At 40.1% G+C, this 23,906-nt stretch overlaps 1 protein-coding gene across 1 annotated transcript in view; it reads left to right on the forward strand.

Moving 5' to 3' along the window:
- PELI2 (pellino E3 ubiquitin protein ligase family member 2) overlaps positions 1-23,906 on the forward strand; it is a 200,075-nt gene that overhangs the window by 49,500 nt on the left and 126,669 nt on the right. Inside the window, exon 2 of the mRNA XM_070797647.1 lies at positions 4,688-4,817. Within this exon, the coding sequence (XP_070653748.1) occupies positions 4,688-4,817 (130 nt within the window). The remainder of the gene's footprint in view (positions 1-4,687; positions 4,818-23,906) is intronic.

Consider the following 23,906-nt stretch of genomic DNA (forward strand, 5'->3'; position numbering starts at 1 on the left):
TGAGCTACGTTTTCATCACACGTTTATTCAATAAGTGGAATTTTTTTTAAGTCTCCAGATTTTTTTTTTTTAATGTGAAGCTTGAAAGGCCCTGTTTAGCAGCAGCAGCAGCAGCAGCCGAAACAGATGTGCCTGCAGCGCTTGGAAATCTTGTTTTTACAAAGTCGCTGGCTGAAAACCTTGCCAGGCCAGAGAACATTCTAACTTTCTTTCATAGGATAGTAACTTTTTGCCTTTATGAGCAGGATCTCATCTGTCTGTCTGGGTTCTGCTCTGCTGCACAAAAGACAGACCGTCTGTCATGTAGCTGGCTTGGCAGGTGTCAGTGCCTGTTGCAGGCACTAAGGCAGGTGCTAGACATGGATTCACATTCTGGGGGTAGAAGGGTGGCGTGGGGAAGGGACCAGGCAGGGAGGTGAGAAGGGCATGGGGAAGATTTGGTGACAGTGCTTGCCTTGCATTAGATCAGAGGTCAAAGGGGAGGCTGTGAAACCAGGAGAGGGAGACCATGCTGAAGGGTGTGGCTTGTCGCAGACGTCATCATCTATGCCAGACCTAGGGGATGAACACATCCACCATGGTACTTAACACATGATTCTCTTAGGCGAAGCACACTGACTGAAACTGCCCACCCTGGCCAGGCACCATAGTAACCATTTGCATGAGTTGTTTTATGACAAGAGGTCCTGGTAAGGACCACAGAACTAATAAGCTACCACCAACCAGAAGAATTCGGGAAAGGTCAAAAGGAGACACCATGTGTCTGACCACCTCCCGGAATCCTTCTCGCTGGCATCCATCTTGGCTAAGCAATGCATGCACCACCAGGAAGGACTCTGAGTCAGAATGAATGGGCAGAGACAACCGGGAAACTAATCCCATCACCATAAAACCTGAGACCAAGCCAGGTGGCAGAGCAGTTCTCCTGTTCTGGAGAGGTAAGCTTCCCTTACCCTGCTGCTCTTCTCCTGGGTGCTCCTTCTCCATAAAAATCTCTTACTTTGTCAGCACGCGTGTCTCCTTGGACAGTTCATTTCCAAGTGTTAGACAGGAGCCCACTCTCGGACCCTGGAAGAGGTCCCCCTTCCTGCAACATTTCTGTGAGCCAGGAATCTGGGCAGTACTCAACCAGGCAATTCTTCTGTCCCATGTGGGATCAACCTAGGTCAGCTGGTGTAGTCAGCTGATGGATGGGCTGGTCTGGAGGGGCCACGGCAGCTTCAGTCACACGTGTGCTAATTGAGCAGGCTGTCGGAAGGCTGGGCTCAGCTGGGACTGCTGACTGGAGCCACCTCCATGTAGCCTCCTTGGCATGGGAGGTCCCAGCTTCCTTACAAGGCAGCTCTGAGCTCCCAAGAGACAGAAGTTCTAAGGCTTTTACAAGACCTGGCTTTGCAAGTCTCAGCATGTCACTTCCTTCCCATCCTGTTGGCAAATAAGCCACTAAGGCCAGCCCAGGTGTGGGGAGATGGAGTTAGACTCATGGTCCCTGGGAGAAGTAATGGGAACTTCTGGCTGTTTTTAATTGACCATGTTGTGTACCTTGATAGGAGAGCCATTGAGAGACATAAGGCGGCAAGTTGGATGATGGGTAGATGACATCATCAAATGTACTTTTCGATTTGGAGGCAGATGATGTGTGCTCAAGGTTGGAATTGGGGTGGTGCGGGTGGAGTCCTGTTTCAAGGTTCTCGGCTATGAGGAGAAGATTAGAAAGAGAGAGGAGGTGCTGAGTGAGGCTCCGTGTTGGAGAGGCTTGCTTGTGTTTACTTGGCTGGTTTGCTCTGAAGAAGGGTGAGGTCATCAAAGACCCATTCTTTTCCAAATCACACTGGCCTCTTAACTGATGACATGCCATTCAAAGTCTCTCTCCTCCTATCTTTGGCGATACAACTTTCTCTTGGTCCTGGTTCAGTGGCCTGTGACTAAGAGGGGTTTACTTATTTATTTGAAGGTATAAAAGGTATTTCTTGCCATATTTGTGCGTCTCTGCTCCGCCGATTGAAATTAAAATGTTTCTGTATATGTTAAGTTGACATTCCTGGTTTTTGTGTTTTCATCTTTATATTAGATATGGCTTTGGGGTTGTAGGTAGAAGAAACCAATCTGAGTTAGCTAAAACCAGAAAGGATTTCATGAACAGGGGTCAGAGTACATTTGGGCCAAGAGACACCCTTAAGGATCCTCTTTGCATCTCTTTTCATTTCTTGTCCCTGTTCATCTGCTTTGCTCCTCACTTCTCTGCTGCTTCATCACAGAACAGACTCTGACATCCCCACAGCTCCGACGCCTACAGTTTGCAGCTCTGGCCATCCACACAGACTGGTGGGTTGTCTCTGGGTCCCGGCTTTGTGTTTTCTGACATGAGACTGTCATTGGCCAATTTGGACCAAACGTCTGTCACCAGCCACTCAGTGGGGAGGGTGCTGGCCTGGCCATTTCATTCAGATGTAGTACTGGGCTTACCTTAGGGTGTTCAGGGCTGGATTTCCTAGAAGGGATGTCATAGTGAGCAGGTCTCTTAAAAAGCATCTGCCACATTCTTTGACTAGTTTCAGCAGTGTGTAGTTGAGAGAAAGGTGCAGCGGAGAGCTGGGCAAATGTAAGGGGCACAGGACACCTTGCCAGATCTTGTACCAGTTGTTCCAGGCCACAGTGATGAAAACGTCCCTTTAAATTGTTTAGACCCTGCCTTTAATTCACATATGTTTCTCTTGATACAGGGCGCTCATCCTGGTGTAAGTGATGTACAAATATATTAAGACACAGTTGATTTATAATGGTTGTTTAATCAGGGATATGTTTGTTAGAGTAGCGATCACAGGTATGTTTAAGAAAATCATGTCCATTATTCTGATCTTGGCTCTAAAAAAGGAGAGGAGTAAGACCTGAAACAAATGATTTCTGTACTCTGGAGACATTTTCTGTAGCTGACGTTCCTTTATGATGGAGATGGAAACAGTTAAAAACACAGCAGGAATAACTTCTGGTAATGTAAATCCATTATCATACTGCAGCTACAGAATAGTAAAACAAACACCGCAAACCCTTGTTCCAACTTTTGCTGTTCGCCTTGGGCCTCGTGTCCCCTTTGCCACACTGCCCACCGTGCTCTCTGGGTAAGATGGGCGAGTGGCAAAGGCAGGACTTACAGGAGAGCGTGGAGCCGCCACCCACGTCACCTCTGACTTTGGTGCTTGGCGGGAGCCTCAGAGTTGTCATGTTTATCCACACAAATTTGCAACAATTCCTCTTTTGGTTCTGTTCAAAAGAACTTCTGCCAAGAGGGAGCTGGAGAATAAACAGGGCATGAGACAGAAGTCAGAATGTACAGACACCTGTAATCTAGATTAGAAAATACAGGTGAAATGGAAATGCTCTTGCACACCTGCGTTCTTTTTAAACACTGGTATTGGCTTTCAGGCAGGGGTCCCCACCACCACCACCCCCCCCCAAAAAAAAAACGGGGGACTGCATAGCAGGAGGTGAGCAGGTGAAGCTTCATATGTATTTACAGCTGCTCCCCATTGCTCACATTACAGCCTGAGCTCCACCTCCTGTCAGATTTGAGATGGCATTAGATTCTTCCCTCATGGCTTAGACGGTAGAGCGTCTGCCTATAATGCGGGAGACCCGGGTTCAATCCCTGGGTCAGGAAGATCTCCTGGAGAGGGAAATGGCACCCCACTCCAGTATTCTCGCCTGGAAAATCCCATGGACAGAGGAACCTGGTAGGCTACAGTCCATGGGGTCACAGAGAGTCAGACACAACTGAGCGACTTCACTTTCTTAGATTCTCATAAGAGAGTGAGCCCTACTGCGAGCTGCTCGTGCCAGGGGTCTGGGTTGTGTTCTTCTTATGACAGTCACCCCCAAACCATCCCCCCAACCTACCCCCTGGTCTGTGGAGAAATTGTTTTCTACAAAATCTATCCCTGGTGCCAAAAAGGTTGGGGGTCACTGGCTTACGGTATTAATTTAGGGAAATCTGCTTAAGGACAAGTACTATTTCCCAGGTGACTTTTTAAGATAGTTGATAGTTTGTGGACTAAAACTCTGCTTTTATACCTTTGGGCTTTTTAATGGGCAACCTTATAGAGGCATACTTTGTTTAATTTTTAAGGCTAGCTTTCGCTAACTTGACAGTATAGGGTTCAAATAGCAATTGGAATGGAGGTAGAGAATTTGGAACTTTTAAGAATGCAAGCAACTAAATTTGATCTTACAAATAAAGATCCTGCAGACATTAAGATGATTTGAGAGTGAGAGATGAGGTTTAATTAGTATGCTCTTTTCTAACCAATTCATTTAAAAATATTTCTCTAGTGTTTCTCCAGGGTCCATTAGGATGACGTTTGTTGAATTGAGCTGGCGCTAATAGAGCCTCTGCAGAATTCTCATTTGCTTATTTATACTTGGTCTCTTCTGCAAAGATTTGAAGAGTCTGACTTTATAGAATAAGGAACCTATAATTACTTGGTATATCACTCTTAAATTAAGTTTCTGGAAGTGATTTGAATTTCATTACAGCCGAAGTCTCTAAGTCTGTTTTGTATCCCTTTTGTGGGGTGGTTAGTGGACAAGTCTTTATGAGCATTCCTGTCTTTTCCCTTAATTCTATCAGACTTTTATTCTGAATGCCTTTAAAAATCTACAAATAAACGAACTCTTTCATCTCTGTTTATAGGTACAATGGTGCTTTACCTAATGGAGACAGAGGCCGGAGGAAAAGCAGATTTGCTCTCTATAAGCGGCCAAAGGCTAACGGAGTCAAACCCAGCACAGTCCATGTGATATCCACTCCACAGGCGTCCAAGGTAGGGGACTCCTTGGAATGGGGAGGGCCGACAGTGAATCGTGGGTGTCCTTGTCAGCTGCTCTTTCCTTTCAGCCTCATTTCTCTGTGGGCCAGTGTCTCAGCCATTTAAGCTGGATAATCTTGGTTGTGAAAGGCTGTCGTGTACACAGCCCATTGTGTGTTTCACAGCATCCCTGACCTCTACCTGCTAGAGGCCAGTAGCATATCAACCCGCATGTCCCCAACCGCTTTTGGGACAACCAAAACTGTCTCCCAAACTTGCCACGTGTCCTCTGGGGGCCAGGAGGGTGGACACACCTTTCCCTCTGTCCCCTACCCCCTCCCATATGAACCACTGCTTTAGGAGGTAGTGGCGTCAGCATATATCAATTGAGGATAGTTGTGGTTGAGAGAGAAACGATGTTCCTTTTCCTGAAGAGTGTTCTGTATTAAATTTTGGTATAAACCTCATTAAGATTTGCTGTTTTCCTCTGTTACTTGAGTAGTGGGTGTTTTCACACAATTTGCATGTACATGGAATTGAATTTGTGTAATTATTAGATTGGAAGTAAATAGAGCTAAGTGCAATAAGAAGTCTATGATACATACTTCTTCTTGTAATTGAAGAAGTATGCATTCTATGCATTCCTTCATCTGCCTTCAACAAATGCCAGCATTATCCCATGGGCCCTACTTGAATTTCTCTGAGGCAGCTACAGGTTGCCCCGTCAGATGAGTGTGGGGAGGTAAACGAGGTAACTGGACACATACTCATGAGTAACACCATCCAGCTGACTGTGGGGTACTGCTGCCATGTACCTGTGTCAAACCTGCACTTGACTCATAGAGCAATTTATTCTTGATGTATGCGATTGCACACTGTAATTAACAGAGCACACTAATAATTTGTATAAATTATATATATCAGATCTTGGGTATGGTTTTTACATTCTCCCATGGGGAACGTCTTCCTTCCCGACGTGGAATTGTACATTGAAATTTGGTACGGTGACCTTTGTGATACCACCAACAAGAGAGTTAAGAACCGAGTGAAAGGCCCATGGCTGATTCTACCATGCTCCCAGATTAATGTATATAGTTGATTGGAATGAGGTTTTATGAATATTCATGTTTTTTGAAGGCCTTTAATTTCTGTTCTGCATATTAGCTTTTAATGTGTGATTAAGAGAGAATACTTTGACACCTGTAAAAAATCAAAATACTACTTTTTAAGACATTTCACAAATATTCACTTACATTACAGGCTGAGGTATTTTATTCATATGTATATTTATACCAATAAAATGATTTTACAAGTGGAAAAAAAATGAACATTTTTTTGAATATTTTTTCATTTTTTTATGAATATTTCATTTGTTTTCTGATCTGTAAGTGTAGAGGAAGCCTGAGTTTCCATTCTGGTTTATATAGTCTACCTATTAGATTTTATAACAATTTTTCTTTTAATTAAACATGTTACTTAATGTGTATAGTTTACTTTTTAGAAAATAATTATATCTATATGAAGTTATTTTATATGGGGCACTGGCTGTATATATTTATCATAATGGGTTTGAACCATCTGGAATAAATAAGAGACTTTCTTTCTTTCTTTTCTTTTTTTTTGCTGAAAACCAGCGGTTCAAAGAGAAATGAACAGCTTCATGGAAGCATATGTGGTATTTATACTCAGAAACAGGTCACCTCTGTTAACCTTTTTATTTAAAAGTTCTTGTTGTTTCTGAAGCAGTGCCATGGAAGAAGTTTGCGAGATTGTGCCAATTAAGAATCTTTTGTATTAGGGAGGGAATGGTTAGACCAGAATCTATCAAATACCAAGGAAACAGGAAAGAATAATACATAGTGGCCATATTTTTGGCTAGAGAAAGGGAAATAAGGTGCAAGTTTTAGGCAGGGAAGGACACTCGCTAGGGTAAACAGAGGAAATCAGCCTTACTGATTCTGAGAAAAGGAGGAAGTGAAATGGCAACAGAATCTTGGAAAGTCAAAGAATTATGAGAAATATTTTATAGTCCAAAAATATTTGGAGGGGAAGGATACCAAGCCAAATGTTTTTAAGCGTGTGATGAGTGCCAAAAATACTCTGCTATTATAGACATGGTCTTTATAATTTTGTCTGTGGATCGATATTTATCTTTTCTCCTTTTGGTTCTGTACCTTTTCATGTCTCCGTTTTTCAATCACAGATTTTATATTGATACAATGGCTTCAGATATTTAAAAAAATTATAGAAATCTTTGGTTTCTTAGGCTTCATGTTATGGTAGGATATGAAATATACCTTCCAATAGCTACTCTTAGAATATCATGTGTCTTCCTCACTCTTTACCCACCTCCATCTGCTCTAGTTTTAGCTTTTTCTATTTTACCTTTGTATCTGGAGTTTATCTGATGATATTTAGATTATAAATCTTTTGGAAGCGGTCTAAATCTGTTTAAAAGTATCATTGAGAATACTAATAGTAGGGGAAATTGTGTTTTGGTGTTACCACCTGGAAAAAAATGCATTCTCAGGGCCTCCGTTTCTCATTTATAAAATGAGTTTGTGATGGGCAGGAGCCATGTGGATTCAGGGAAGGTATTTTGGTTACAAGCAGCAGAAATAATTCTGGCTATATCATGCCAAAAAAAGGAAATGTGGAGACATTATTAAAGGTTAGGATGCAGCTAGCTCTCTGAATTGGGGGAGATTTTGAGTAACCAGGTTTTGTGAGAGAAGTGAACCAGAGTGTTCACAGGAGTTAACGTAGATATTCTTTCCAGGGTGTTATAAAGTGGCTCCACTTTTTTAATTTTCAGGAAAGAGAATCCGATAGGTGTGCACAGGGTCCGTCAAGCATGACCAAGGGAGATGAGTGGACCTGACATTTTTATCGTGAGCTGATCACTTGCCCATACTGCCTTTCCCTTACTCATCTTGGGACCTGCATGTCCAGGGCCTCATGCACAGTACTTCATCCTACCTGAACTGGTACCTTAGTCACAAATCCCTGTTTTTCTGTTCCCTTTTGAACTCCCACCCCCAGTCGACATTGCCCGGCTGCTCCTGTTGCCACCTGCTCTGTTGGCCCTGGACAAAGTCTCATGTGTTAAATCTTTTCCTCAAATGCTGCTCCTCTACCTCACCTTAACTGAGTCCTAGTTTTTCCCCAGGATGCTCTTTTTCCATCTGTTTAGTTCATGACACTAGAAATGATTTCATTTTGCTTCCATTTCAGTCTCTTCTTTTGTAACCCTATGTTTTTCATCTAAGTTCCTTCCTCGCCTCCTCCTCCGGACCTCTCTGATCTATAGCCCACTCTTCTGCATATTTCCATGACCCAGGCCCAAGCTCAGTCTCCCTGACTCTTCAGGCCCCATTCAGCCATATAGGAGCATCCATGGTGTAACCTTTTTTTTTAAAACACATCCATGGTATAAATTGAAAAATTGTAACTTTTCAGTTTCACAGACTGTCACTTCTGTTCCACTTTCCCTACTAATATGATGGACTTGAGAGTCCACTGTCACTTAACCTCTACTGTTACCATAACTTCGAGTTCATTCTCGTGTATGCATATACTTTGCTTATCTGATTTCATCAGGGCTTACAGTCCTTTAGCCTGTCCTTACTTGCCATGATTGTTAGTGTGTTTCAAGTCTTCCTTCCCACTCACTCTGTTTCCCATCAGAAGGCCTGGGTATGTGGTCGTCTTGGCAAAAGCTGTTTGACCTGAACCAGCACATGCTTTGCTGTGGAATTTCTAATGCTGCAATATGGGTAATGAAAGGATCATCTTTGAGTGGAATTGTACAAGTGAGATCTATTAGGGTGGGGGTGGTTACTGTTCTTAGAACGGGAAGGCTTGGCCTCTTGACTAGGTTGTTTCTTCCCTCTGCCACAATCATTCCTTCTGCCCCACAGTCTGGGGAGAGACCAGGGAGACCTCTTTGCTGATGGTGGTGGCAGCTGGAAAATGGGCCCTCTTAATCTTCTATGCATCCCAGCATCCAAGCTAAGTCAGGTGAGGGTGGCAAGTGTGTGCCACTGTTGTGTAATTGCTATTTGTATAATCACTATTTTTATAATCCTCATTTGTGTACATATTTGCTGTTGAAATAGTAATACTCAAAGATATTTCTCCTGTTATGTAACGTGTTTTAAAAAAACGAAACAAACCTGAAGCCCTGTTTTACTTTTAGCAGGTCTATTACATAGATATTGGGCATTTAGCAATTTATTTCCATTTGTGTTCAACGGATATTTATCTAGCCCTTTTCTGTGGCCAGGCATCATTCTAGGTATCGGATGTACTATAGGGACCAAAACGTGTCTGCATGGAGCTCTTTGTCTTGTGAGTAGGCAAACAGTAAGTTATCATGTGGATACATTCTTAACTGCACATTTTGAAGAGCATGGTGCAGAAAAAGAATAAGGGGCTATGAGAAGAGGAGATGCAGAGTTTCGTCTGGGTGTATGGGGAAGGATCTCTAAGGAAGTGTCTTGTGAGCTTCAAGCTGAAGAATAAAAAGGAGTTAGTCAGGCCAGCAGAGAGGTCTGGAACTCTTAGGGTTCTGGTTGGAAGAAAAAAATTTTTTTTTCCCCAAGGAGAAACATTGAAGGGTGTTCAACAAAGAGCGTGGCATAATATGACTTAGAATTTAGGTCGATTTATGCTTGTTCATTTACTTTTCAGTGATGGGGGTGGGCAACGATTTTACTCTTACTTAACCTGTAAATAGTAGATCGTTGTGGTGGGGTTGGTGATGATGCCTGATGGGTAAATATTTTGCTGGCAATGTGGTTTAAATTTAGCAGCATTACTGTGGAAAACTCTTCATCATGGTTTCCCCTCTTAGACTGTATTTTATTGAAATCTCCTTTTTTGGAAATTTTTGCTTTTAAAAAGAAATTGAATAGCACTGTGTTCCAGTTGGCATTATTTCAGAATGGAAAGTATCAGTGGTCCTAAGAGTGACAGTTTAGAGAAAAATTAGGGCTATTTAGTGTGACTGTCACAACCAGGACTGCTTTTAAGCTATTTACATTGGGATGGCTCTACTGGTTGATAAGATATTTAAACTCTTCCTTATCAGTCAGTGAATGATGTAATAGTAAATGTGAGAAGTGGTAAAAGCTAATAATACACATTTCAGTGTGAACTCATTAGTTCAGCTGATTTTCTGGGCTTTAGTGGGGTCTGGTTTTGCAGCACTCATGATCTGTCCAGCCTGGGTCTTAGTGGCGTATCTCCACTGCACATTCCTTGTGAAGCTGGAGCCTTCTGTGCTTTCAAAGAATCATCTGTTTATCATTATCTTCAGATTTTTTAAATTACTACAGCTTTTTAAATAGTTGAGTTTTAAATAGTTTTTATTTTGGTTCCTTTCGTTGTTACTGCACTATAATTCTTGCGTTAGTAGTATCTGTTGTTTTGATATTTATAAATGCAAGAACTAATTTTATTATATTATTATAAATGAAGAGGCAGCAAAATTTTATTGTCTTAGACATCATAAACATGAATATTCTGAATCTGTCAGAGGCGATAAAAAAGAAATATTAGTAGTGAGCTGAAATCCAGAATATCTCTTGATACTCCACAGGAATACAAACCTAAAACAAATAATTTGTATGTCTAGGGTGAAACACAGTTTGATTATTTTAACAAATAACATAAACACGAACAGCCTATCTTTTTTAAAATTTATTTTTTATTGATGTATAGTTGAATTACACTGTTGTGTTAATCACTGCTGTACAGCAAACAACCAACCTATCTTTATTCCTCAAGGGACTAGCAAAAGAACAAACTTAAGCCCAAAATTAGTAGAAGGAAGGAAATAATAATAATAAAAAAGGTAAGAGCAGAAATAAATGAATGAGCCCAAGGAGATTATAGAAAAGATTAGTGAAACTAAGAGCTGGGTTTTTTTCACTATAAACAAAAGAAACAAGTCTTTAGCTGGATTCAGCAAGAATAAAAGAGGACTCAAAATTCGAAATGAAAGAAATGTTACAACTATACTATAGAAGTCAAAAGATCATGGGAGACTGATATGAACAACTATATACCAACAAATTGGTTAACATGGAAGAAATAAATTCCTAAAAACGTAAACTCTACCAAGACTGAATCATGGAGAAATAGAATATCTGAACAGATTGATTACTAGCAAGGAGATTATATCAATAATCAAAAACCTCACTACAGACAAAAGTCCAGGCCCAGACTTTGGTGAATTCTACTGAATGTTTAATGAAGAATTAATACCAATATAATCCTTTTCAAACTCTCCCAAAAAGTTGAAGATGAAGGAACAGTTTTAAACTAATTTTTATAAGGCCAACGTTACCCTAATACCAAAACCAGACAAGGACACTACAAGAAAAGGAAAAATACATGCCAGTATTCCTGATGAACATAGAAGCAAAAATCCTCAGTAAAATTTTAACAAACTAAATTTAATAGTACATTAAAAGTGTACATCGTACACTTTGATCAAGAGGGATTTATTCCAGGGAAGCAAGAGTGATTCAACAACTGCAGATCAATCAGTGTGATATGCACATAACAATATGAAGGATAAAAACTGTGTGTTCATGTCACTAAGTGCAAAAAAGCATTTGACAAAAAAATCCATTTATGATTAAAAAAAGACCTCAGCACACTGAGCACAGAGGGAATGTACCTCAACATAATGAAGACCATATACGATAGCCCACAGCTAACATCATAATCAGCAGTGAAAAACCAAAAGCTTTTTCTTTAAGATCAGGAATAAGACAAGGATGCCCACTATGGCCACTTGTATTCAACGTAGTACTGAAGCCCTAGCCAAAGCAATTAGGCAAGGAAAGAATGAAAAAGTATCCAAATTGTAAGGGAAGAAGTAGGATTGTCTGTTTGCTGATAACTTGAAATTGCATATTGAAAACCCTAGAGATTCCACCAAAGAACTTTTAGAACTAATAAATTCATTAATGCTGTAGAGTACAGAATTCAGTAATGAATTATAAGAGTAATGAAAATAATCCCACTTACAGTTGTATCAAAAAGAATAAAATCGCTCAGAATAAATTTAATCAAGGAGGTGAAAGATCTGTACACTAAAAACAAAAGTCATTGATGAAAGAAATTGAAAAAGACACAAATAAATGGAGGGCTATCCTCTGTTCATGGATTAGAAGAATTAATACTGTTAAAATGTCCATAGTACTCAAAGCAATCTACAGATTCAATGTAATCTCTATCAAAATTCCAGTACCATTTTTCACAGAATGGAACCACACAAGGCTCTAAATAGCCCAAGCAACCATAAGGATGAAGAACAAAGCTGGAGATACCATACTCCTGCCTTCATTCTGTATTTCAAAGTAATTGCATCATAATCAGAGCAATATGGTATTGGCACAAAAACAGATATATAGAGCAATGTAACAGAATAGAGAACCCAGAAATAAACCCACACATATATGGTCAATTTATGATGAAGCCAAGAATACTCAATGGGGAAAAGATAAATGCTGTTGGAAAAATCGGACATCCACATGCAAAAGAATGAAACTGGACCACTTACACAAAAATCAACTCAAAGTGGATTAGGATTTGAATGTAAGGCTTGAAACCATACAATTCTTAGAAGAAAACATAGCTTTTTGACATTGGTCTTGGTGGTGATTTCTTGGATTTGACACCATAAGTAAAGGCAACAAAAGCAAAAATAAGCAAGTGTGTCTATACTAAACTAAAAGACTTTGGCACAGCAAAGGAAACTATCCACAAAACGAAGAGGCAACCTACTGAATGGGAGAAAACATTTGTAAATCTGTGTCTGATAGGGGTTAATATCCAAAATATATAAATAACTCATATAACTCAATAGCAAAGCAAAGAAACCATAATGATATGATTTAAAAATGGGCAAAAGATCTTAAAACACATTTTTTCCAAAGAAGGCATCCAGATGACCAACAAATACATGAAAAAGTGCTCAACGTTACTAATCATCAGTGAAATGCAAATTAGAACCAGAGTGATATCACCTCATGCCTATTAGAATAGGTGTAATCATAAAGACAAGAAATAAGCATTGGAGGGAACCCTTGTATACTGTTGGTGGGATTGCAAGTTGGTGTAGCCACTGTGAAAAACAGTTTGGAGATTTTTTCAAATAACTGAAACGACAATGACCACGTGATCCAGCAATGTAACTCCTACACGTGGAAAGGAAATGAAAAAGAAAATCTTGAAGAGGTATCTGCTTGAATGAATATCCCATGTTCATTGCTATATTATTTGCATTAGCCAAGATATGGGAACAACCTGTGTTCATCAACAGTTGAGTGCATAAAGGTGTGACATATATACAATGGAATATCGTTTAGCCATGAGAAAGAAGGACATCTTGCCATTTGCAACAGCATGGATGGACCTTAGGGGCATTGTATAAGTGAATTAAGTCAGGGAAAGACAGATAACTGTGTATCACATATACATGGAATCTGAAGAGGTGAATTTATTAGAAACAGATTAGAATGATGGTTACCAAGGGGTGGGGGAAATGTGGAGATGTTAGTCAGAATATAACCCCCCAGTTACAATTTGAATAAGTTCTGGGGATATACTGTTTTAAATATTTGAGAACTGCTAAGAGGGACTGCAGGGAGATCCAACCAGTCCATTCTGAAGGAGATCAGCCCTGGGATTTCTTTGGAAGGAATGATGCTAAAGCTGAAACTCCAGTACTTTGGCCACCTCATGCGAAGAGTTGACTCATTGGAAAAGACTCTGATGCTGGGAGGGATTGGGGGCAGGAGGAGAAGGGGACAACAGAGGATGAGATGGCTGGATGGCATCACTGACCCAATGGACGTGAGTCTGAGTGAACTCCGGGAGATGGTGATGGACAGGGAGGCCTGGCGTGCTGCGATTCATGGGATCGCAAAGAGTTGGACACGACTGAGCGACTGATCTGATCTGAAGAGTAAATCTCGAATGTTTTCACCATACGAAAGAAATAGTAATTTTGTGAGATGATGGAAGTGTCATGAAATATTTCATGAAAATATCAAATCAATCTTGACAACATATCTGACAATGCACCTTGACAACAAGGTATATGTTGTGTACTTTGACAACATATCCCATTATAGCTGGAAAAAATAAATAGAAGTCAGTTTTCAAAAAAATGAGAAAATAACTTCCCAAAATATTTTATCAAAGGGTATTTCTAAAGCAAAGGAAGAAGTATTTATGAAACACTGACACAACATACTATATAAAGTAACTTTCTGACTTGAAGTATTTATCAACACTTCAAAAAATAGTTCTTATATGAGTGTATCATGGCAGAGTTATAGTCCTGATTGTTGTAAAACACATCTATTGAGATAAGGGAACAACTTTTTGGAAAACTTAAGAATTAGGCAGTAAAATTTTGGTTATAGACAAAGCTCCCATCATTTCACATAGAAGTGGTTTAATAATTTACTTAAAATGCAATATTCAGGATTTGAAGATAGATGCTGGTTTTTGTTGACCTCACAGAGCTAAAAGGAATAGCATCTGAAATATATTAAACTTTATTGTCATACCCAAGAAAAATGGTCTTAATGAGAAATATTTACATGAAAACTTCATGAATTTTGTTCAGGTGGTGCAAGTATAGTGCTAGGGAGAAAAAAGTCTGAAATCATAGGAAAACTTCTAGATATTTTTATTTGATGTTGTTTACTTATTTCTGGATCATGGCATAAAAAGATAGAAGTCAAATAAACTTATGATTTATTTGATCTTGTGTTATTTAACTTCTGGTATTTGGTATACGTAAGAACTTGGAATTGAAATAAGTACAGTTGACCTTTGAACAACACAGGCTTGAACTGTGTGGGTCCACTTATACATGGATTTTCTTTTTTCAATAGTAAATGCTGCAGTACTGCATGATCTGCAGTTGATTGAATCCCTAGATGCGGAGGAACCATGTATATGAAGGGCTGACTAAGTTATACTAAGATTTTTGTACTGCATGGAGGGTGTTTGCCCAAAGCCTCCATGATATAAACTTCAAGGGTCAGTTGTAGTTGCCTTTGGATGGACTCTGTTTGGAAATCATGTAAAGACGACGGCTTACTTTAGTAGATAGCATTTGGATAATTAGTTTTATTTGTTTTTAAAGATTTAACTTTATTATATGCTATTCTAACTAATCTTATTTCTTAATTTTAGAAGAAAGAAAATTGCTAACTATTAAAATGGATAGATTTCTTTGACAAATAATAGGTAATAGAACATATAAAACAAAATACAAGAAACTGATAGAAAAGCAGAGAATGTTAGAGAAACATTTCAAATGAAGTATTCCAAGAGAAAAATTATTAAATTATCCAACAAGTTACATGAAAATATACTTATTTGATGACAAATCTGAGGAATTGTTCAAAGAAGTTATATATATTTAATATATTGGTTCTTTTTAGTATATTGGTTCTTAGAATTTAGCTAGTTGATTTTTATCAAAGCGCCATAGATTGAAGGTAAACAGTATTTTATAAAAATAAGCTAGATAATTGAATATGACAGTTCAGTAAGTGATTTTCATAGTGGTGATAGAAATAGTGAATAATATTAAGGTTAGAAAAAAAGTTGAATTTAATTGACATTAGTTCACCATAAGATAGTATAGTATTTACCAAGAACAGTACTATGTTATGGAGAAAACCTGTATTATCAAGACTTAATTCACCTGTTGTCTTTCAGTAACTAGGGGGTATTACTGAAAGAGCTTGGTTTGTTGTACTGAATCATGTCTCAGACATTGCTTACTTGTGACAGACGCACATCAAATAAAGGCTCACACCAGGATTTTTAACAATTAACAGATGACTTGGAAATTATTAACATGATTTGATGAATGCTTGGTGTTCTAACTTGCAGTTTTAAACTGTGTGTAGTTCATACTTAGAGAATAAAATGGAAGGCTAAATTTTTTTTGATTTATATGCTTATTAATTTTCATTATAATTCTGATTGTTAAATATTGTCACTCCTGACATGAATAATTTTAATATATCTGAGATTAGGCGGTTATCTCATTTTTTGTTTTATGTAGCGTGAGTTTTAACATCAATAATTGGTTATTATTAACTAGTACATTTCAGTGAATTTTAACTCAGTACATTTATTGATGCTTTTCTGAAGTTTTTGATAGTTACTACAAATAGTGTTACATGTAGCAATTTGCAAGTTCTCTTCCCCTCCTACTGTTTTTGGTTTAGCTTTGACTTCTGTTCACAAAGTAAGCAACAGTAGGCTTGCTTGTTTAAGTACATTTTCTTTCAAATCACCAAAGTGAAGTGTTGAGAATTTTTACTGCTGTGTTCAAGTGAGGCAGCTTGACTTGTATTGGTACTTGTATTTGACTGGGATAGCATAATGAGCAGCATTTCCCCATTCAGATTTGTGTGAGAGCCTTTATGGTAGGTTTTAAGATTTGTATAGTACTTTTAAGATTAAAGTTTGAAATGTGATTCACTGCTTACTGAGAATAATTCCACAAAGTTGAGGACTATTCCATTTTTCTTAGTCTCTGCAATTAATACAGTTTGGTACTAACATTTTTGTCTCCTCTAGTCCTTCTTCCAGCATACATGGTTTCATCGTTTCAGGCACTAACGTCTAATTGTGAGGGGTTTTGTGTGTGTGTGTGTGTATATGTAGAATAATTGCTGCCTTCCTTTCTGTTCATTGATATTTAATCTGAACTTATGCTTTGCTGTGTGGTATGAGCAAAATTATTCATTGATTCCTAGCAAAAGAGACAGTTTTGTCTTTTGTATTTAACATGTGGTTGGCAGACTAGTGCCCACCTGCCCCCTCCCCCCGCCCCCCCATCAAGATGCTCATGCCTGGTCCGTGGAACCTTGTGAGTATCTCGCATGGCAGAGAGGACTTTGCCAATGAAGGTCATGGAGCTTAAAATAGGGATTTTACCTTGGATTGTTGGGGTGGCCCAATGTAATTGCAGAACTCCTTACAAGTGGAAGAGGGATGTGGAAGACTCAGATGTGAGGGAAGGAGCAGCAGGAGGGTTTGAAGCGTGAGCAGGACTCAACTTGCTGCTCCTGGATTTGAAGACAGAGGAAGGGGGCTATGGGCCTAGTAATGTGGGCAGCCTCTGGGAGCTGAGAACGACTGTGGCAGACAGCAGCAAGGTAACAGGGACCTCAGCCCTGCCAGCACAGGGAACTCAGTTCTGCCAGCAGCCTCAGTGTCTCTGGAAACAGATTCCTCCTAGAGCCTCATAAAGGCCCACAGCCTTCCTGACCCCTGGATTTCTGCTATGTGAGACTTGGGCAGAGAAACCAGTCAAGCCTACCAACATCAGACCTGTGCGATAATAGAGGTGTCGTGTTTGTAGCTGCTAAGCTTGGTGGCAACTTTTTACAGCAGCAAGAGAAAACTTACATATAGTATTTCATGGGACATGAGGTACAAAGTACCTTGAATTCTGAGCAGTTCTTAAGTTTGAAAAGGATAGGGAAGCCATCAAAGAATTGGCAGGCAGAGAAGGTGGTTTTTGGTTCTTTTCTCTCGGATCCAGAGTATTGGAGCTGGAGAGCTTGACTCTAGCATGTAGTAAATCATCAGTGTAATTATCTGCATTACTGATATATAATAATTATATGATTTACTTGATTCATGTATTAATTGGAAAAATCATATTTAATTTGTGTTGTCCTGAAAGCACCATTTTATTAAAAAGTTGCTTTTAACATGTCAGTGTGGGTTAATATTTGTATTTATATTTATAATTAAGCCTTTGCCCAAACCTATTTGAATTATGACTGATTCAGTCTCTTGAACCCATCCTGTCTTTTCATGGAGGAAGAGAATCTATTGCTATAACTTTCTTTAATAAAAACATGGAACATGAAAGTTGGAAGGAACTGTATTCAGACTGACTTTTCATTTTACACATGAGAGACCTTACATGCAAAGAAGCCGTCTTTGCACTTCTCAAGTCACTGAGTAAGCAGTCTCAGGTCACTGAGCCATGCCCAGGACCTAGGAGTATCAGTCTTTTGGTGTAAGTGGAGAATCCCAGGGACGGGGGAGCCTGGTGGGCTGCCGTCTCTGGGATCGCACAGTCGGACATGACTGAAGCGACTTAGCAGCAGCAGCAGCAGCAGGTGGAAAGTGCCATGAAGGACAGGAACCAAGTTGGTTCTGCTCTTAGATTCTTACCTCCCAGAAGTGTGACTTGGAAAATCCATTTGTTTCCAAACTGGGAGTCCTGTGATGACGAAAGAGATGAATGTGGTATTTGTTAATAAAAATGGAAGTTACTTTGTGAACTTAAGGATCATTAGCATTGTTGGGATAAGTTGTCCAGTTGGAAATCAGGTGCTTGGCAGAGAGAGCCTTTGCTACAGAAGGAACAATGATGGAGACTTGGATTGAAGCAGCTGGGTTGTTTATGATGGTAGTCACAACAACAAGTGGTAACAGGTATAGTTCAGTTCAGTTGCTCAGCACGTCCAACTCTTTGTGACCCCATGGTCTGCAGCACATCAGGCTTCCCTGTCCTTCACCACCTCCCGGAGCTTGCTCAGACTCATGTCCATCAAGTCAGTGATGCCATCCAACCATCTCATCCTCTGTCATCCCCTTCTCCTGCCTTCAGTCTTTCCGAGCATCAGGGTCCTTTCTAATGAATCAGTTCTTTGCATCAGGTGACCAAAGTATTGGAACTTCAGCATTAATCCTTCCAATGAATATTCAGGACTGGTTTCCTTTAGAAGTGACTGGTTTGATTCCCTTGCAGAGTCTTTAAGAGTCTTCTCCAACACCACAGTTCAAACACATCAATTCATCAGTGCTCTGCTTTCTTTACGGTCCAACTCTCACATCCATATATGAATACTGGAAAAACCATAGCTTTGACTATGCGGACCTTTGTCAGTAAAGTGATGTCTCTGCTTCTTAACATGCTGTCTAGGTTGGCCATAGTTTTTCTTCCAAGGTGCAAGCGTCTTTTAATTTTATGGCTGCAGTCACCGTCTGCAGTGATACTGGAGCCTAAGAAAATGAAGTCTGTCACTGTTTCCACTGTTTCCCCATCTGTTTGCCATGAAGTGATGGGACCAGATGCCATGATCTTCGTTTTTTGAATGTTGAGTTTTAAGCCAGCTTTTTCACTCTCCTCTTTGACTTTCATCAAGAGGCTCTTTAGTTCTTCTTCGCTTTCTGCCAAAAGGGTGGTGTCATCTGCATATCTGAGGTTATTGATATTTCTCCCGGCAATCTTGATTCCAGCTTGTGCTTCATCCAGCCTGGCATTTCTTATGATGTACTCTGTATATAAGTTAAATAAGCAGGGTGACCATATACAGCCTTGACGTACTCCCTTCCCAGTTTTGAACCAGTCCGTTGTTCCATGTCTGGTGCATGGTACCTCAAAGTGGATTTTGTGCGGCTGAACAGAAGTCACACCTCTGAGGGGTCATTCGTTGGCTGACTTGAACTTGCTGGGGCCTGTTCTGTTGCACCTCTGCCTTTCTCATTGTAGTACATGGTTGACCTTATCTTTTGTGAGAAAGTGCCTCAGCCTGTTTGAAGTCCTGTGCTGCAGACAGTTTCACAGGGATACCTACTTACAAGCTCTTTGTTGATCACACTCTTGTCACGGGTGAGTGTGAAAGAGTGGCTTCGGGAACCTCTGGCTTTGTGCTACCAGAGGAGAGTTAACGGGAGCTTGGAGGAGCCTGGGCACAGGAGCTTCCAGGGGCATGATAGCTCCTGCTCATCTCTTATTCTGCCGCCAGGTGAGCCCTGCAGATCAGCCCTCTCACCTTTGTGTTTCAGCATGAGGTTCAAGTTAAATTCCCGAGGTGGCCATGTTTTCCCTCCCCTCCACCCCTTCCACGTTCTCATTTTTTAGGATGTCTTCCAGCCCTGTGCACTAACCTGAGCTCTCCCATCCTTTAAAACCCAGCCTAGATGTCACATCCCCCCAGGAACTCTGACACTCCACATTCCCCGCCTTAGAGACGTCCTTCTGTGGACTCCTGAAGTTCAGAATACATGTGTAAATCTCTCTCAGTGCCCTGATGCTGTGTTAGAGTTATTGGTTTGCTGTCTAATCATGTGGGGCAGCAAGCTCCTTGAAGGCAGGAGCAGTCTTTTCTGTCTGTGTTCCCACTGCCCAGCACAGTTTGTGGGGTTAGTAACCAGATGTGGCATGACCTGCCTTGGGCATGTGCTGGGACAGCTGGTTGTTCTCATGGGTCAGTGACTGATGCCTTGGGATTCTGCAGACCCATAGGCACATGCACAGGTCAGTTGATATTTCAGGCATATTTGGTAAATTAAAATTGAAATAATCTTTTTCCTATTATTTCCCAGTCTCCTTCTTTTTTTTTTTTTTTTATAGTTATTTTAAAATTTTTGGCTGTGCTGGGTCTTTGTTGCTGCACAAGCTTTTCTGTAATTTCAGTGAGCAGGGACTTGTCTAAGTTGCGGTACATGGGTTTCTTTTTGCGGTGACTTCTTTTATTGCAGAGCACAGGCTCTAAGGCCCTCTGGCTTCAGTAGTTGTAGCGCATAGGCTTTGCAGTAGCAGCTCTTGAGCTCTGGAGCACAGGCTCAATAGTTGTGGTGCGTGGGTTTAGTTGCTCCATGACATGTGGAATCTTCCTGAATCAGGGTTCGAACCCATGTCTCCTGCTCTGGCAGGCAGATTCTGTACCACTGAGCCACCAGGAAGGCCCCAAGTTTTCTTTATTATTTACTTGTATTAATAAAAAACAATAGTTTATAATAAAGGTAAGCAGCTTTGTACAAAATCTTGTGTCCATCTCTCATCTCTTTTCCTTTTGATCTCAGAGAATCACATATTTGTTATTGAGAGTTTTAAGAAGTTATATTTATTTTGTAAAATATGAAGACGAGAATTGAATGACGAGTGTGGGGATTGGAGTTTTGACTTCCTGAATTCTTAGTTTCCTCTGTTTACTTGCTGTAGACTCCGGGGTAGAATACTTTTCAGGGGCTCGCATTCCACTTTCATACAACAGAGATTTGTCTCAGGCAGTACTGGCCTGTTTAACCTGAAGTAACAAGCACCTCCGAAATCTGAGGGGTTTTATAGCAACACAACATGTTGATTACTCACACTTTGTCATGGATTAGCATGGAGACTGTATTCATCGCGGACATTCAGGATCCAGTTGGAAGGTGCACCTTGACTTAACAAATTTAAAAATCATGGAGGGAGGTAAGAGAGACAACACAGCTCTTAGAGGTTCTGCCTGGAAGTGATGTACTTGAATTTCACTGGCTAAAGCAAATGTCCTGGCTGCTGCCGCTACCGCTAAGTCACTTCAGTTGTGTCTGACTCTGTGCGACCCCATAGACAGCAGGCCACCAGGCTCCCCCGTCCCTGGGATTCTGCAGGCAAGAACACTGGAGTGGGTTGCCATTTCCTTCTCCAGTGCATGAAAGTGAAAAGTGAAAGTGAAGTTGCTCAGTCGTGTCCGACTCTTAGTGACCCCATGGACTGCAGCCTACCAGGCTCCTCCGTCCATGGGATTTTCCAGGCAAGAGTACTGGGGTAGGGTGCCATTGCCTTCTCCAATGTCCTGGCTAACTTAGTTCAAAAGTTAGGGACACATATTCTTTTGTGGGAAAACATCAGATATTTGCAAATGTTAGTGTAGTCTGCCTCCAGGTAGTGACTTATGAAGGAAAACACTTGGAACGTATCATGTGCCTAGTACGTGATAGTGATTGATTAATGGAAGCTAATATTATTAGTGATTGGTTTCTCTGCAAAGTATTATATGTTATAAGAAGTTATAAATGGGCTCAGGATACAAAGAAACCTAGTATCCATAATGAATTATTGGCAGCTTGGTTGTATTGGGTTAAAAAGTTGTATTTAAAATTCACTGATAGATTTAAAATTAAAACTGCAGCATCATGGTTCTGATAGATTTAAAATTAAAACTGCAGCCTCATGGTTCTGATAGATTTAAAATTAAAACTGCGGCCTCATGGTTCTGATAGATTTAAAATTAAAACTGCAGCCTCATGGTTCTGATAGATTTAAAATTAAAACTGCAGCCTCATGGTTTGAAGATATGTTTCCTCTAGACGTTAGAATGTAAATTTATCATTTTCTTTAGAATCACAGCAATTAAGGTTTAATAATGAATAGTTTCTGAATTATTGAACCCAACTTGGAGATTCAGAGTATTGCCTCATTGGAAAAGGTACTTAACAATTATAACATTTTAGAAAGATATTCTTAGGTGAAAATGCTTCTGGCCTAAGTCATTTGGTTCTTCAGGTATTCCACAGAAGCTAACATTAGCTTCATTCCTTGCCTTTTGAACAAAGAAGTAGTTCTGTATTTTTTCAGTGCAGAATAAAACCTTTGTTTCACATGAAGAGTTAAGTCATAACAGTTTGTCTTTCCGTAGTGCCTAGTTGAAATAAACATGACTGTTAGTGATTTCCACACTCCCAACCTGCATTTTAGGAAGTCATGTTTATTATTTTATTCTGCAACTTAGTCTCATAGATCCAAGAATATAATTTTTAAAATCTCTAAATCCCATTGATAGACATTTTATGAGCAAGATAGAATGAATGTTATGAAATTTAGTCCTTATATATGGCTGTGTCCCTTTGCTGGCCATCTTAAACTATCACAACATTGTCAATCAGCTACACTCCAGTACAAAATAAAAAGTTAAAAATAAATTAGGGTCCAAACAAGGTTAAAAAAAATGCTTAAAAATGAGAAATTGGGTCAAGAGATCTCACCTAGCATTTTAAAAATTTTAAGATATTCTTTAAAGTATACACATCATAGATGTAGAGTTTAGTGGATTTTCATAAAGTGAACATACCATTTAAGAAGTATCCGGGGCAAGAAACAACACTGCCAGTACCCTAGAAGACTCCCAGGCTCTTCCTTCCAGTCATTGCCCCCTAAGCCTAAGAAGGAACCAGGTAACCATCGTTGTGACCTACCGCCATAGACTAGTTGTCCTGTTTTTGTACTTTATATACATTGGGTCTGGTAAACACATTTTTAGGGCCTCTCTGGTGGCTTTGGCATCAGACAGTAGAGAATCTGCCTGCAATGCAGGAGACCTGGGTTTTATCCCTGGGTCAGGAAGATCCCCTGGAGAAGGGAATGGCTACCCGTTACAGTATTCTTGCCTGAAAAATCCCATGGACAGGGGAGCCTGGTGGGCTACAATCCATGGGGTCACAAAGAGTCAGACACCATTGAGCAGCTAACAGTTTCACTTCATTTTTCAAGCACATTAAAAAAAAAAATTATTGGAGGTTAGTTGCTTTACAGTATTGTACTGGTTTCTACCATACATCAACATGAATCAGCTACACATATGCATATGTCACCTCCCTCTTGAATCTGCCTCCCATCTCCCACCCCATCCCACCCCTCTAGGTTGTCACAAAGCACTAGATTGAGCTCCCTGTGCCACACAGCTATCTATTTTGTCTATTTTCCCACTGGCTATCTATTTTACATACGGTAATTTATGTTTCCATGCTACTTCTCTCTCGATTTGTCCCAACCTCTCCTTCCCCCACTTTGTCTACAAGTCTGTTCTCTGTGAACAAGTCCATTTTTATTTCTGATCAAAATAAACAGAAGTCAGTCATAGCCAACGGCATTCACATGTATAGCCTGCAGCAGTTTAAAACCTTGCTACTTGTTGAACAAGTGAAAATGTTTCCTCACTTAGAAAACTGGTGATTTTGCTAAAATAGCTATGATTTTACAGAATTGAATATCTGGGGGAAGAACTCTTAAGTTTATACAGAACCTTGAATTTTGTGGTGTCTTGTTTTCCTCTCCTGAAGAACTACCTGTGTGACAGCTCAGGGCCGGCATACCAAGTTTTTCTCACTTTCCACAGTTGTGAAATAGGGATCCACCCTGACATAGGAGGCAGAAAGAACACAGACTTCGATGCAAAATGAACCTAACTGAGTCTTGGCTCTTGTCTTTGCAAGCCACGCAGCCAGGGCAAGCCACAGAGCTCCTCCAGGTGTAATAGCTGC

Source organism: Bos indicus, chromosome 10 (genome assembly GCF_029378745.1).
Source record: "Bos indicus isolate NIAB-ARS_2022 breed Sahiwal x Tharparkar chromosome 10, NIAB-ARS_B.indTharparkar_mat_pri_1.0, whole genome shotgun sequence".
Classification (NCBI taxonomy): domain Eukaryota; kingdom Metazoa; phylum Chordata; class Mammalia; order Artiodactyla; family Bovidae; genus Bos; species Bos indicus.